The sequence below is a fragment of the Eptesicus fuscus genome, chromosome 1, assembly GCF_027574615.1.
Source record: "Eptesicus fuscus isolate TK198812 chromosome 1, DD_ASM_mEF_20220401, whole genome shotgun sequence".
Lineage (NCBI taxonomy): Eukaryota > Metazoa > Chordata > Mammalia > Chiroptera > Vespertilionidae > Eptesicus > Eptesicus fuscus.
This window is the reverse complement of record NC_072473.1, coordinates 75,897,468-75,913,433: the sequence shown is the minus strand read 5'-3', so window position 1 is coordinate 75,913,433 and position 15,966 is coordinate 75,897,468. Positions and strand designations below refer to the sequence as shown.

General features: G+C 39.3%; 1 protein-coding gene across 1 annotated transcript in view; it reads right to left on the bottom strand.

Annotated features, from left to right (window-relative positions):
* The window catches only part of TBC1D8B (TBC1 domain family member 8B), a 91,522-nt gene extending 76,372 nt beyond the window's left edge, over positions 1–15,150 (bottom strand). The window contains exon 1 of the mRNA XM_008156327.3: positions 14,882–15,150. Coding sequence (XP_008154549.1) covers positions 14,882–15,011 — 130 coding nt within the window. The 5' untranslated portion in view covers positions 15,012–15,150. The remainder of the gene's footprint in view (positions 1–14,881) is intronic.
* Between the last annotated feature and the right edge of the window lie 816 nt (positions 15,151–15,966).

Genomic DNA, 15,966 nt, shown 5'->3' with positions numbered 1-15,966 from the left:
TTATTGTGTTATTAATCTAGGACATGCTAAAAATATTTGACTGGCCAGCTCTAAAAGTTTAAATTTGATATATTAAGATAATTATAAAAAAGTATTATAATCTTTAAATCATATACGGATATATATATATATTTGATGGTTTTTTTTACCATGTTAAAATTTCAAGGTCTTAACAGAGATGATTCTTGGAAAGCTCCAAGGGCCCGGAGTAATACAAGAAATTTATCCTCTCTTCTTAAAGGAAATCTTTTTTTAAAAAAAGATCTAATATACTTGAAATTGCATGGAAAGCCTTATCAAATAAAAATTAATAAATATACTTTAAATGTTATGAAGGTTTTGGCCCCAAAAAAGCCAAAACAGAGTAACTAAATAATTGACAGCCAGTTTGAAATTGGATTGCCATGGCCTAGAGCAAAGGATATCCTTACATAATATTCTACAATGTCATTATAATTTTTGATATTTTACAACAGCATATACCAAACAAACTTACAAACTAATTCTTTGAATGTTTGGCAGCAATTTTAAAGCACATGAAAGGATTTAATTCCACTGTGTGGAAGGCCCCCTTGGGAAGGCAATTGAACATTCCATATTGGTCCTTTTTGCCAAGAGGGACCCTCCCACAGCTGTTGCCTGAGTTTTCAGTTCATGCTGAGGTTGAAGCCTCGTGATGGCTGGTACCACGGATCTGTCTCTCGCACAATGGCGTGAGCTGGGCCCTCCCTGGAGAAGAAACCTGGGTTCCCCAAGATATGTGATCAATGCCAGGGCCCCGCCAGCGGGCGAGGGGATCCCAAGGCAGGTGCTGGGCATGGAGGCCATAGGGGCATAGGCTATCAAGGAGACGGAACTGAACCTCACATCACCCTGCTTGGCCCCGGAGGATGGCTGGTTAGTCAAAGACGGGTAAGATTCCTCAAGGGAGGAACAACCTAAGACAGGCACAGTCGCAAGGGGCCATCAGGAGAGAAAAAGGGGGTCAACAGAGGTAGGGCACAGAACCTCACCCCCCCAACATTGCAGGGGCTTGAACACTCGCCCCTTCTGAGGGAGGTCTCCTGCCCCATAGCTGCTTCGCGCTTTCCCATGTCCAGCTCAGATCGGGACCCAGGCAACATACAGAGACTTGGCCCAGCTCAAATCGGAAAGAGACCCATACAACAGAAAGAGACATGGCCCAGCTTGGATTGGGACCCAGACAACAGAGAGTTGGCTGATGGCAGCTGCCCTATGTCTAAATCCGGCCTAAATCCAGGAATGCTCAAGGCTTTATCAAGGATGCAAATAAACCTTTCCATTTAACATTTACAGGATAAACTAACATTGTTGTTAAGAGTATTAAAATTTTAACAGTAAAATAGTCAAATTTTCAGATTAATTTAAATTGGCTAAATGGAATAATTGAATATTCAAGAAAATTTAATTGTACAAAAGGCTGTTCCTAAAGTATTAACAAAAATTTCTATTGGTAGTTCATTTCATGGTAAAATTACTTAACATGTAATGAACCTAAAGGCAGTCATATTTTTGTGCAGATGAAACTTAAAGTGATCAAGACTACATTATAAAAAATTTGCAAAATCCTCCTAATAATTAAATCAAAAACAAAGGGGTGATAGTGGAAAAATATTATGTAAGGAAAAATATCCAGAAAAATTTTTACTTTGAAAACTAATTTTTATTTATAATACTAAGAGCAGGACACCTATGAAAAAACACACTTGGTATCAGAATAAGCCAAAGGAAAATCATTTTGGGCAAAAAATGAAAAGGATCCCAAGTCAAATTTATAGAAAGGATTGCTTTACTAACTTTTGGTCGAGAATATGTTTGTATATTTTCAGAAAACAACTCCAAGACCATGTGGATTCCTGCAGGAGAGGAATTGACAGGAATGCTCCAGCCATGAAGACAAGAGGAGAAACAGTCCAGGGATGGAAGACGCTGATGACACCTTGCCATACTAGCAGTCAGCAGCAGTGTGTCACTGCAGGATGCCCAGGACCAAACCAGAGACGGTCGGGCCTGCATCGCCACCGTTTGTCTGCCATCCAGATATCACTGCTGACATGTACACACGAGGAACTGCTGGACATTGAAATTGGGACTCAAACATTTTTCATTCTTATATGTTTATTTCTGGTCTGTAAATGCAAGATTTTTTAAAAAATTAAAAATGGGGGAGATGTAGAGGGCCCCCTGGGAAGACACATGGACATTCCTTAGCTTGCTGTTGATTAAGCCCAAGATATTTGAGAGAGTCATGTCAGTTGCACCTCGCCCCAGGAGTGCGCAGGTGTTGTTATTTCCTGGCTTACCTTTGTCTAGGTTCCGGAAGAGGGCTTTGAGATGTGGAACCAGTCTAGCACAGGAAAAGAAGAAATGAAATAGACCTGGGCCCTCCCAAGCTCCTTTAATCTTAAGTTTTTCAGTGAACCCGCCTTGTATATGGGAGTATAAATAAATGTGCTGCGTGGCTCAGGGGTTGTCTGTCTCTCCAGCAGAGGAGGTCAGTGACCCACCTGGCACCCAGCTTGCATCTACTTCTGTGTCTCTTTATTTCTTTATTTCTCAATCCCTGGACGCCTCTATCAAGAACCAGTTTCATCTCTCTCCGTGCTGGCCACGGAAAAGGGAGATCCCCGCCGCATCAGGCCCCCGCAACTATTTAGAAGCTACCAAAACCAGGCTGATATTATTGACAACCTTAGTAATTATATAGTTTGCTTACTTGTTTATTATCTGTCTGTCCCACCAGATTATAAACTGTGTGAGGGTAGGAAAACTTTCTGTTTTATTCAACACTGTATACCCAGCATCCAGCACAGTAGCCAGCTACCACCCATTTCTCAGCTTTCCATCACAGTAAAATTCCTAGAAAAATTATATATATATATATATATATATATATATATATATATATTCACTCTGCTCCCAAATATCTGCTTGGCTCATATATTCTAGTCCCTCTAGTCTCTGCTCATATATCACTTAATAAGTCTTCTCAAACCAAATTTTTCTAAAATACCCTCTCTATCCTTATACTTTATTTTTCCTCATATTGCTCATCACCACCAGCCATATAATACATTATTGGTTTATTTGCCTTCCTCAACTAATATGTTAGCTCCATAAGAACAGGGATTTTGTTTTGCTCACTGTTGTTATTGCTAGAACTTAAAACAGTGTTTGTTTGGTTTTTAGAAGGCACCTGTAGTTATCTGTTGAATGAATATATCTTGTTCCATTACATTTCCTTTTGTGCTTATATAGCCGCAGCAAGAGGTGGAAAACTGGGCGAATTTTCTAACAGAAAGGTAATGTAAAATCCATGTCATAGCTATACAACATGGCAAACATTACAGTGCTCTTTATTTTGCTATTAATTTTTAACTTACTTCACAGCCATAGTCGTTCTACTACTGTACAACAGAAGCATGGGATTTCACCAGCTGAATCTTTATTTCTTCAATTATTATGTTTTTAAAAACATAACTAAGATAACTAAAGTTATATGTATTCTTTAATACCACTCAGTAAGACAACAAGTGATATTTACATCTGTAAAAGTTCTATTTGAGAATTTCTAGGTTTTGGGCAATTGTAGATCAAAAAGTAATGCTACTGTGATACTTTATTCTAATTGTTGCACATTATTCTGATTATAAACCATAAATGCACAATCATCATCATACCCAAATTCTTGAATTATTAACTAGAAGTGTTTTGCTTTTACAGTGATATCATTGCATATTGGACATAACGTTACTACTCCAAATCAATTTCTATGTACAACATGAAAAGAGTAATTACTAGGGAAAATGTTACTTAACATCTTACTCCTTCTTTAATAGATAAATGACTATCAAATGTTTATACAGTTGCTCACAGGTTTCAAAACTCACTTGACTCACATAACAATGCTGTGAGGTAGAGAAGATGAGGAAACAAAACCTTTATAAAACAATTATAACTGAATAGAGGCATAAAAATAATAAAGAATCAGGAAAGATAAAGGAAGAAGGGTTAATGCGGTAAGTGGAATTGTTGGACTCGGTGGTGTATTCATGTATTTGTGGATGTTGGCTTATTGTTAACTTACTAAATAGAAACTCCCTAGGGTAACCCCTGGGGAGTGAAAAGCACTCTGTGTTCCTGTTTGTCAGATCTTCCTAAATCCCATACACTAAAGTTCTTAATAGAATGCAGCACCATAATTCCACTCAGGTAGTAGCTCCCATTTGAAAAGCAGAGCAAATTCACTTGTGCTTAATAAGCCAAATATGCATAAATTATTTTTAATCACATAAAATGAGGTGCTAAATTTAGATGCTATAGAAGAGAATTATCCTTAATCAGGCAGGAGGAACAAGGGATAATGTAAGGTAACTGCAAAAAATCCTGAATGGTGAATTACTTATCTAAATGAAAGAAAATAACTTTATATTAAACTAATCTTATGTATAACAAAAATTTCCACAAGATATTCCACTCTGCTGGGAACCAGGACTATTAAGTAAGATAAAGTTAGACAAATGGTAAATAATCTATCAGATATTCACCAAAAGTGTTCCAGAATTTTAAAAAGGACCTCAGAATTCTAACTTCCAAATTAGTCTCCTATTATAACCATACTAGGGTTCTCTATTGCTCCAATTCCATTATTAGAAAAAATAAAGTCACCAACTCCACAGTAAAAGTCATTACATTGCTGGTGGTTATTGCCAATTATTACAAGGCAAAGAAATGAAATCTTAAAGATAGTACAACTATTAACATTTTGAGATGGTCATTATCTTTTCTTCATTAAACAAAATGTATAAATGAATATTTTAAAGGAGTAGGATATAACACTGGATTTTAGCAAACAAAATGGACAAAGGCAAGCTTATGCTGGCACAGAGTCAAACTCCTGTGGGAGCTAATCCACATGTGGATTTGCAGTAAGTAAAGCACAGCAAAGCTCTTGGCTTCACAATTTTAGTAAAAATAAGGTAATTGAGCAGCCATGAAAATCAGCACACACTTCATTTAGCTCTAGACACCCACAAAAAAACAAACACCTCTTGCCCTAGCTGGTTTGGCTCAGTGGATAGAGCATGGGCCGGCGACTGAAGGGTCCCTGGTTCAATTCCTGTCAAGGACACTACCTTGGTTGCAGGCTCAGTTCCTGGCTCTGGTTGGGGCACATGCAGGAGGCAACCAATTGATGGCACATCCATGTTTCTCTCTATCGGTCTCTCCTCCTCCCTTCCATTCTCTCTAAAAATCAATGGAAAAATATCCTTATGAGGTGAGGATTAACAAAAACAACATCTCTTTGCTCCTTTCTTACCCATTGTTTAATTTACATGAAATATAGTGGCAGCTCTCACTTGGTAATTTCAAGCATCTTGACAATACCACAAGTAAAACAATCATGCAGAGATATAAATTGACCACAAAAATTTGGCTATGGATATTCTCAACATACAAGTGTGGTAGAAATCTTGGTTCATTTCTTCAGACAAATCTCTTATTCTAGAGATATGGGGAAGAGTAAATGAAAGTGGATGGGACAGAGATAAGAAACTGGTGCAGGGGACCAGAAAAATGGCGACGGAATAGAGTTGGGTTTGGAGTCTGTTCCTGGGGCGGAGAGTCGGAGCAGCGGAGGCTCGCAGAGGGAGTGTATGTGGGCAAGCCAAGGGACAGCTAAACTCCAGGAGAAGGCGGGGGAGTGCTGGGCAGTGTTCCTCTGACCGCGCAGCACCCACAGGGGCTGGGTCCCCTCCTGGAGCTGCGGGCTCGCCGGGCGCCTCGCCATCTTGCAAGGAAAGGAGGATTTTGGTGGAAACCTGACTTTCTGCGACAACTGCAAACACTGAACTGCTGGGAGCACCAGACCACCTGTCCCCTATCAGCGCAAACACTCGGATTCAAAGAAACTCTTCACTGCACCAAGGAAAGGTCAGATTTTGTCTGAAATAAGCTGCGGTTTCTAATCCCCGCGGTGGGTGAGGGAAGCGCTGGGTGAGGGAAGTGCGGCAGCCGCAGGACCGGCAGGAGCCGGGAGGTCTGTGCCTAGAAAAATCAGCGGCAGTTGGAACTGCCGTGATCCGTGAATGAGGAGGGGGGTCTTCTGAGCTGCTAACAGAAGTGACCTCTTGAAAGCAACTCATTTTAATCTGACGAGGAGGGTCAGACTAAGAATTTTCAAAGGAGTGCAGGCTCCTTAGTCTGGGGCACAGACCCACGGTCCGCACACCTGGGCTCTTTCCGACTCTGATTGCTAAGCCCAATACAGAGGTAAACCCAGGTGGAAACCCTGAAAGACTGCAGGGGGAAGGTGTTTTTTCGGAACCTGGGGACCAGAGCTGCTTGTGACCATCAGAGAGGCAGCTCTGAGGCGCACATCTCCACAAACCGGTAGTGAGTGCCATAGAAGGGGGGAAAAAAAAAAAAGAAAAAAGAGCTAGAGAGGCCCGGAAGTCAATTCAGAAACACTGCCACCCAGGGGCTGAAACGCTAATTGTCTCTGGTGTAATCAAAAATAAATACGAGAAATTAAGACAGGGCTGGCTTAAAATGCAGGACTGGCTTCCAACACTGAGGAGCCCTGGAATGAAGCTGAACTGAAATACCGCCCAGACTGGGAAAAAGGCGTACCAAACAGAATAATAGAGGAAGTGAATGACAGCCGCTACTGCACATTTTAGTCTTCCTATTTTTTAATTTTCAATTCTTTTTTCAATTTTTCAATTTTTTTATTCTCATGTTTTTTTATTTTCATTTTTTGCATCATTTACTTAAGAAACTAATATTTTTTTCTTTTTCCTCACTTGATTTTCACCTTTTTAATTATTACATTTTTATTTTCAATCAGCACTATTATTACTATTATTTTACTTTTTTTTTTTAATGTCATTAGATTTTCCCTTTCTTTTATTTTTGGATTAGTGTCCTACATTCGATTTGCATCTTTCCCTTACAATCGCTTTACCCTATCTCAAAGCTAAAATTATGCCATCACTCTCCTCCTAACCTTTCCCCTTTTGGTCCCCAGTTTATCTTAACCCTTTCTGGCTTTAGATTTTCCCTACTTTTTCAGTTTACTCCCTGCTAAAACTTCACCCTACTTATATATCTAATTCCCAACCCCCTGCTCCAAATCCATACAAACCTCTCTCTACGCTACCTTTAAAAAATTATTTTTCTCTCGGGCCTTTTGTTGTTGTTTGCTTGAATGTTGATTAGATTGAATTTTTATGCTTTTTTATGAGATTGTTTTGATTATTCTTTTTGTTGGTTTGGTTGGTTCTTTTGTTTGCTTTGTTTTTGTTTGTTTTTTACTTTTGTTTTCCCTTGCCTCACTTGATATTAGCTGCTGTTGCAGTTTGTATTAATCTCCAGGCTCGTGTTGCTGGAATTTGCTGGGAATAGTGGTTGTTCTAGTGGAGTTTACTCCCCATATATATAGTTTGTTCCCCTTTTCTCTCTTAGTATCATTCTTGTCTCTCTTTTTTTTTCTTTTCTGTTTTTTCTTTTCTTTCTTTCTGCTCTTTTCCCAAGTTCAGATTCACACTCTTTGTTGTTGTTTTTTTTTTTTTTCTTCGTTGTTGTTCTTTCTTTTTACTCTCCCTCTTCCACTCCTATTCCCTAATTTGTCTTTCTCTGGTGGTTACCTTTATTGGAGGTTATTAATATCGTGAATACAATTCTGTTCAGTGCCTTGTCTGTTGTGCCTGGTTGTGTTGTATTTTATACCTTTAAATCAACGCCAGAGAGAGAAATCTATATAACCAGACATCCGGAGAAGAGAGACCATGGGGAGACAAAGAAACAGCCCAAACAGGAAAGAGAAGCAGGCATCACCAGAAAAGGAAGTAAACGATTTAGAGGCAAACAACCTATCAGAGAAAGAATTCAGAGAAATGGTCATAAAGTGGCTGAAAAGGATGGAAGACAAATTCGACAATATGAGTAAGAACCAAGAAGAAATGAAGAAGAACCAAGAAGAAATGAAAAATGACATCGCTGCTGTAAAGAACTCAATAGAAAGCATCAAGAGTAGACTAGATGAAGCAGAGGACCGCATAAGTGAGCTAGAAGACAAGATGGAAAAAAATACCCAATTACAACAGCTTCTAGAAACAAAAATTAGAAAGATGGAGGAGAGCGTAAGGGAACTTCAGGACAATACAAAACAAAACAACATCAGGATAATAGGGGTGCCAGAAGGAAAGGAAACTGAGCAAGGAATAGAAAACCTGTTTGAAGAAATAATAACAGAAAACTTCCCTGATATAGGGAAGAAAAAACCCACACAAATCCAAGAAGCTCACAGAGTTCCAAGCAAAATGAACCCCAAAAGACCGACGCCAAGGCACATTATAGTTAAGTTGGCAAACACCAACGACAAAGTAAGAATCTTACAAGCGGCCAGAGAGAGACAGACAGTTACATACAAAGGAACCCCCATCAGACTAGCAACTGATTTCTCAACAGAAACTCATCAGGCCAGAAGGGAATGGAATGAAATATACCAAGTCATGCAAAGGAAGGGTCTAAATCCAAGAATACTGTACCCAGCAAGGCTATCAATCAAAATTGAAGGTGAAATCAGGAGCTTCACAGACAAAAAAGGACTAAGGGAGTTTATCACCACCAAACCAGCAATGAAAGAAATGCTAAAGGGTCTGCTGTAAAAAAAAAAAAAGAAAGAAAGAAATAGGAAGCAAAGAAGGTACACAGGGGTATAGAATAAAAATGGCGTCAAATAAGTACCTATCAATAATAACTTTAAATGTAAATGGATTGAATGCCCCAATCAAAAGACACAGGGTAACAGACTGGATAAGAAAACAAAACCCAGATATCTGCTGTCTACAGGAAACCCACCTCAAAAAAAAGGATGCATACAGACTGAGAGTAAAGGGATGGAAAAAGGTTTTCCAGGCAAATGGAAATGAAAAAAAAGCTCGGGTTGCAATACTTATATCTGACAAATTAGATCTCAAAGTGAAGGACATAACAAGAGATAATGAAGGCCACTTCATAATACTAAAGGGAGAAATCCAACAAGAAGAAATAACTCTGGTAAACATATATGCACCCAATACAGGAGCACCAAGATACATTAAAAAACTCCTGGAAGATATCAAAGGAGAGATTGACAGTAATACAATCATAGTAGGAGACTTCAATACCCCACTATCACCATTGGACAAATCCTCTAATCAAAAAATCAGCAAAGAAACATCAATCCTAAATGACTCACTAGAACAGATGGAATTAATCGACATCTTCAGAACATTTCACCCCAAAGCCACAGAATATACATTCTTCTCAAGTGCACATGGGTCATTTTCAAAGATAGACCATATGTTAGGACATAGGCAAAGTCTCTCCAAATTCAAGAAGATAGAAATCATATCAAGTATCTTCTCAGATCACAGTGGCATAAAACTGGAAATCAACTACAATAAAAACAACCCAAAGAAATCAAACACTTGGAGACTAAACAGCATGTTATTAAACCATGACTGGGTTACCAAAGACATCAAGGAAGAAATAAAAAACATCATGGCAACAAACGACAATGAAAACACAACAATCCAAAATCTATGGAACACAATGAAAGCAGTCCTGAGAGGGAAGTTCATAGCTCTACAAGCCTACTTCAAAAAACAAGAAACAATGGTAATAAATTACCTAACCCAACAACTCAAAGAGTTAGAGAGAGAGCAACAAGATAAGCCCAGTGTAAGCAGAAGGAAAGAAATAATAAAGATCAGAGCGGAGATAAACGACATAGAGACCAAAGAAACAATACAAAAGATCAACAAAACCAAGAGCTGGTTCTTTGAAAGGATAAACAAGATTGATGGACCTCTAGCCAGGCTCACCAAGAAGCAAAGAGAGAAGACCCAAATAAACAAAATCAGAAATGAAAGAGGTGAAATAACAACAGACCCCGACGAAATACAAAGGATTGTTACAAAATACTACGAACAACTCTATTCCAACAAACTGGACAACCTAGAGGAAATCGACATATTCCTAGAAAAATACAACCTTCCAAAACTCAATCAGGAAGATTCTAAACAACTCAACATGCCAGTAACTATGGAAGAAATTGAAGCAGTCATCAAAAAGCTTCCGGCAAACAAAAGCCCGGGGCCAGATGGCTTCACAGGAGAGTTTTATCAAACTTTCAAGGAAGAACTAAAACCTATCCTCCTCAGACTATTCCAAAAAATTCAAGAGGAAGGAACACTTCCAGGCTCCTTCTATGAAGCCAGCATCACCCTAATACCAAAACCAGATAAAGACAACTCAATGAAAGAGAATTACAGGCCAATATCCCTCATGAACATTGATGCCAAAATCCTCAACAAAATTCTAGCAAATCGGCTCCAGCAGTACATCAGAAAGATCATACACCATGACCAAGTAGGATTTATTCCAGGAATGCAAGGATGGTACAATATCCGCAAATCAATAAACGTGATACATCACATAAACAAATTGAGAGATAAAAATCACATAGTCATATCAATAGATGCAGAAAAAGCATTTGACAAAATCCAACACCCTTTCTTGATAAAAACTCTCAACAAGGTGGGAATAGAAGGCTCATACCTCAACATAATAAAAGCTATTTATGATAAACCCACAGCAAACATCATACTCAATGGGCAAAAACTAAAACCATTTCCCCTAAGAACAGGAACAAGACAGGGATGCCCACTCTCACCACTCCTGTTTGACATAGTACTGGAAGTATTAGCTATCGCAATTAGGCAAGAAGAAGAAATAAGAGGCATCCAAATTGGAAAAGAAGAAGTGAAGCTGTCCTTATTTGCAGATGACATGATATTGTACATAAAAAACCCAAAAGATTCCATCAAAAAACTAATAGACTTAATAAATGAATTCGGCAATGTAGCGGGATACAAAATTAACGCCAAGAAATCTATGGCTTTTCTATACACCAATAATGAACTTACAGAAAGAGAGACTAAAAAAGCAATCCCATTTACCATCGCACCAAAAAAATTAAGATACCTAGGAATAAACTTAACTAAGGAGGTAAAAGACCTATACGCAGAAAACTACAGGACACTGAAAAAAGAGATAGAGGAAGAAGTAAACAGATGGAAGAACATACCATGTTCCTGGATTGGTAGAATCAACATCATTAAAATGTCCATACTACCCAAAGCAATCTACAGATTCAATGCACTCCCCATCAAAATACCAACAGCATATTTCACAGACCTAGAAAGAACTCTCCAAAAATTCATCTGGAATAAAAAAAGACCCCGACTAGCCGCAGCAATCCTCAGAAAGAAGAATAAAGTAGGTGGGATCTCAATACCAGATTTCAAGCTGTATTACAAAGCCACTGTTCTCAAAACAGCCTGGTACTGGCACAAGAACAGACATATTGATCAATGGAACAGAATAGAGAACCCAGATATCGACCCAAACCACTATGCTCAATTAATATTTGACAAAGGAGGCATGAACATACAATGGAGTCAAGACAGTCTCTTCAATAAATGGTGTTGGGAAAACTGGACAGATACATGCAAAAAAATGAAACTAGATCACCAACTTACACCATACACAAAAATAAACTCAAAATGGATACAGGACTTAAACATAAGACGGGAAACCATAAAAATACTAGAGGAATCCACAGGCAACAAAATCTCAGACATATGCCACAAGAACTTCTTCACTGACACTGCCCCTAGGGCAATGGAAGCTAAAGAGAAAATCAACAAATGGGACTACATCAAAATAAAAAGCTTTTTTACAGCAAAAGAAACCATCAACAAAACAACAAGAAAGCCCACTGCATGGGAGAACATATTTGCAAATGCTATCACTGATAAAGGTTTAATCTCCAACATCTACAGGCAGCTTATGCAACTCAATAAGAGGAAGATAAATGATCCAATAAAAAAATGGGCAACAGACCTAAACAGAATATTTTCAAAAGAAGACAGAAGGAAGGCCAAGAGACACATGAAAACATGTTCAAAGTCACTTATTATCCGAGAGATGCAAATCAAAACAACAATGAGGTACCATCTCACACCTGTCAGAATGGCTATCATCAACAAATCAACAAACAACAAGTGTTGGCGAGGATGCGGAGAAAAAGGAACCCTCGTGCACTGCTGGTGGGAATGCAGACTGGTGCAGCCACTGTGGAGAACAGTATGGAGTTTCCTCAAAAAACTGAAAATGGAACTCCCATTTGACCCAGTAATCCCACTCCTGGGAATATATCCGAAGAAACTAGAAACACCAATCAGAAAGGATATATGCACCACTATGTTCATAGCAGCACAATTTACAATAGCTAAGATTTGGAAACAGCCTAGGTGCCCATCAGCAGATGACTGGATCGGAAAACTGTGGTACATCTACACAATGGAATACTATGCTGCCATAAAAAAGAAGGAATTCTCATCATTTGCAGCAACCTGGATGGAAATGGAGAACATTATACTAAGTGAAATAAGCCAGTCAATGAAAGAAAAATACCACATGATCTCACTCATTTAGGGATAGTAAAGAACATTATAAAGTGGTGAACAAAAAGATAGATACAGAGACAGTAAAGCATCAAACAGACTTTCAAAGTACAGGGGGAAAGTTTGGGAAAGGTGGGGGAGTTATGAAATCAAACGAAGGACTTGTATGCATGCATATAAGCATAAACAATGGACGCAAAACTCTGGGGGGGGAGGGCATGTGTGGGTGTGGGGTGGGGGGGGTAATAGTAAGATATGTACACATATAATACCTCAATAAAAATATTAAAAAAAAAAAACTTAAAAAAAAAAATGAAAAAAAAATTAAAAAAAAAAAAAAAAAAAAAAAGAAACTGGTGCAATTGGTCTATGCTTTAAGAAAGCATGTCAACGAAAAATCAAACACAGAAAACAAGGAGTGATCATATAAAGGAAATGTGCAACAAGTAAAAAAAACATTTAATATATTACAGTGATTGGATTCTCAAGAATGACTTGCCTATTATTTTTCAGGAATATGGTTGTAAAAAGCAAAATACACTTCCTAATATGGGTTAATGTGGGCAAGAACATCAGAAAAATTCTGGTCAAACAGAATGACTGGGAACCAAAATATTATGCTGTAACACAGGGTTGTAAAGATCTATTTAAATATATTTTGACTTGTTCTCAGTAGACTAAGAGGATAAATTACATCACTGGGTAATGATGAAGACTGATTCTCAAATTTTAATCTGGAAAATATATGTATCTGTTAAATGGAAAGATTCCTCTGAGAAATAACACTTGCAACTTTTAAAAAACAGAAAACTAAAAAAAAAAAAAGTTAATCTAATGAGGCAATTTTATTTGCCATATTTTCAAAAGAGCCTTTTTAGAAGCTGGATAAGATAGGTCTTGCAAGATTTTTTTAAAAAATGTCCTTGTAGAAACTCAAAATTATTTCCACGCTGGGTGTGGCTTGAAAAAAGGAAATAGCAGTACACATCTTAACAACATACATTGATTTGGCACTATTAGCTTTCATTTTATCCTCTCAACTCTGTGAGATAAACACCATTTTGCAGAAGAGGAAAAGCAATGTCATCTCCTCCAGGAATCTTTATTCAACCCTTCAGTTATTTGGTTCTAATTATAATTTAGCTGGTTTACTAGTTACTGATTATAATTATAATTTGCCTGGATTACTGGTTACTTCCTCTTAACCAGACCCTCTCCCACTTATGAGGATTATGAGCACTGCAAGGCAGAGAACTGAATCTTAGGTCTTTGTACCTTGGCATTCCATGAGGCACCTACTAGGCACTTACGGTTGAATAAATGAAAAAAAAATTGATTTGTCAAATGCCATTTAACAAGAGATTCGAATGGGACTAAAAGGCAGAGTTTCTGATTCTTCCCTCTTTCTGCTACTCACACTGCCTAAATTAAGCCTGGTCCGCCACTTCAAGGCCACAACACCAAACTAGAATGTGTCACACAAAAACAGCTCTGGTCTTAGCAATGTCCAAAACTTGGAATGCTCCTACCCCAGTGGAGGGGTCGGAAAATCAAATTCTTTGGTGGCTTTAAGCACTTGACCAAGGAATAGTTCTTGATTTGTAAATCAAAGAATTGAAGGTAAGATGGATTAGACAGGAAAAGTTAAAACTTCCGTTGGTTTAATTGGTTTGCTTACAATCATGGCTTTGAAAGAAAGGGCAGCACCAAGCACTCAAGACAGAAGTAAACTGCGATGGTTACTTAGAGAGGGGAGCCCAAGGATTGAAACCTTGTAGACAAAGTAAAAGATGCTAAATTGGGAGAGGTCAGCAATTTGGTAGACCTCTCCCTCGCCCACCCCTCACTCCTTACTCTCATTTGAAGCCAGTCCTTCTGAATGTGATGGGGTTCCTTCCTTTCTCACCATCCTCCCTGCCTCCCCCCGCCCCCCGCCCCACATACACTTACACTCCGCAGGGTAGTGATTATCAATAGGGATTTTGTGAATATAGTTAAGTCCAAAACTGCGAATTGGCCCCGCTCACCAGCCTAAACGCGATCCGTGCAGGTCTAACACTCATCAGTCCCCTCCCCCATGAGAAGCGACAGGGAAGGTACTCTGCCTCAGAAAGAACCCGTCCTCCCTTTCGCTGTCCCATCCAAAGAGCAACTGCAGATCCAGGGATGCATTCTCAGGACTCGAGGAGAGCAACGCAAAGGTGGTGGCGGGGGAAGAACCCCAGTCCTCCGCCCAGGGTTTAGGATCCGGAGGTGGGTGGCGACGAGTAACTGTTCTCCTCACCACCTTCTAAGTACCAGGGACCACGGCCCGGAGGCGCGTGAGGGTGGCCACAACTTACCTGTGAATCCCCCTCCGCCGTCTTCCCCATAGCCCCGACGCCGTTGCAGCACGAAGTAGTCATTGGACCTTTCCATCAGCCACAGCTTCAGCGCATTTTTCAGGAGCACCTCCTCAGGCTTCAGCCACATCGTCAAGAACTTTGTGCCGCCCGTGAGCAGCGACCTAAATCCCCTCTTCACCTCACCTTCCAACCCTCTTTTCCCTTCTACTTTTCCTCCCACCAAATCTTCTTCAGGCAGCAGTGGCTCAGGTTCAGATTTTCCACACTTCCCCCAACCCTCCTTCTCTCCCACGTAGGCAGCGAGATCGCCAATTCCCTCCCACAGCGCTACCTCCGGACAGGGAAATAGTCCCGCTTCATTTCTGGGAATTGTAGTTTCCTACCCGCTTTTCTTTACTCATCCCACTGGAACGCAGGACTACATTTCCCATAATCCTCTGGAGTGAGAACTGAGTGGGGGTGCTTTCAAAGTAGGTCCCGCCACCAGTTAAGTGTATTTTGCCTACCTAAAATTTAAAGCGGGGTTTGTTTGTTTGTTTGTTTGTCCAAATAAGTGAGTCTTAGATATAAAAGTGCTCTTCTTCTTATCCTTTTACAACCGAGGGTGTTAAACTACAGAAAACAAAGTTTCTGGGATTGTGGAGTAAGGAATGGCCCATTCTCGGAAGCAGTAGCACCAACTAACCTTTAAGGAACTCTTACTATGTACTAAGGAGATTTCGCGTACATTTTCTCATGCAATCCTTATAGAAGTCTTGCGAAGTAGATTTTATTCCTCATTTTGCACGTAAATAAACAAAGTGCAGATGGGTGAGAGGATTTATCGAAGGGCACCCAGTAAGTAGTCATACGATTTCTTGTCTAATTCAAAACCTTCCTTAGAAAGCCCTTTCTACCCATACAGGAAGAATATAAAATATCCAGAAGCCACCCATTTCTTCACGGAGTGCGCCTTTCCTCCCCCCACTGCCGCCCCAATCGGTTTATTTAACTACTGTAATCAGCCACAAAATGTCTTGGTAGACTTTCCTTTTCAGGATCTAAACAATTTATGAGTAATATATTTTTTCTTTTTTAAGCTC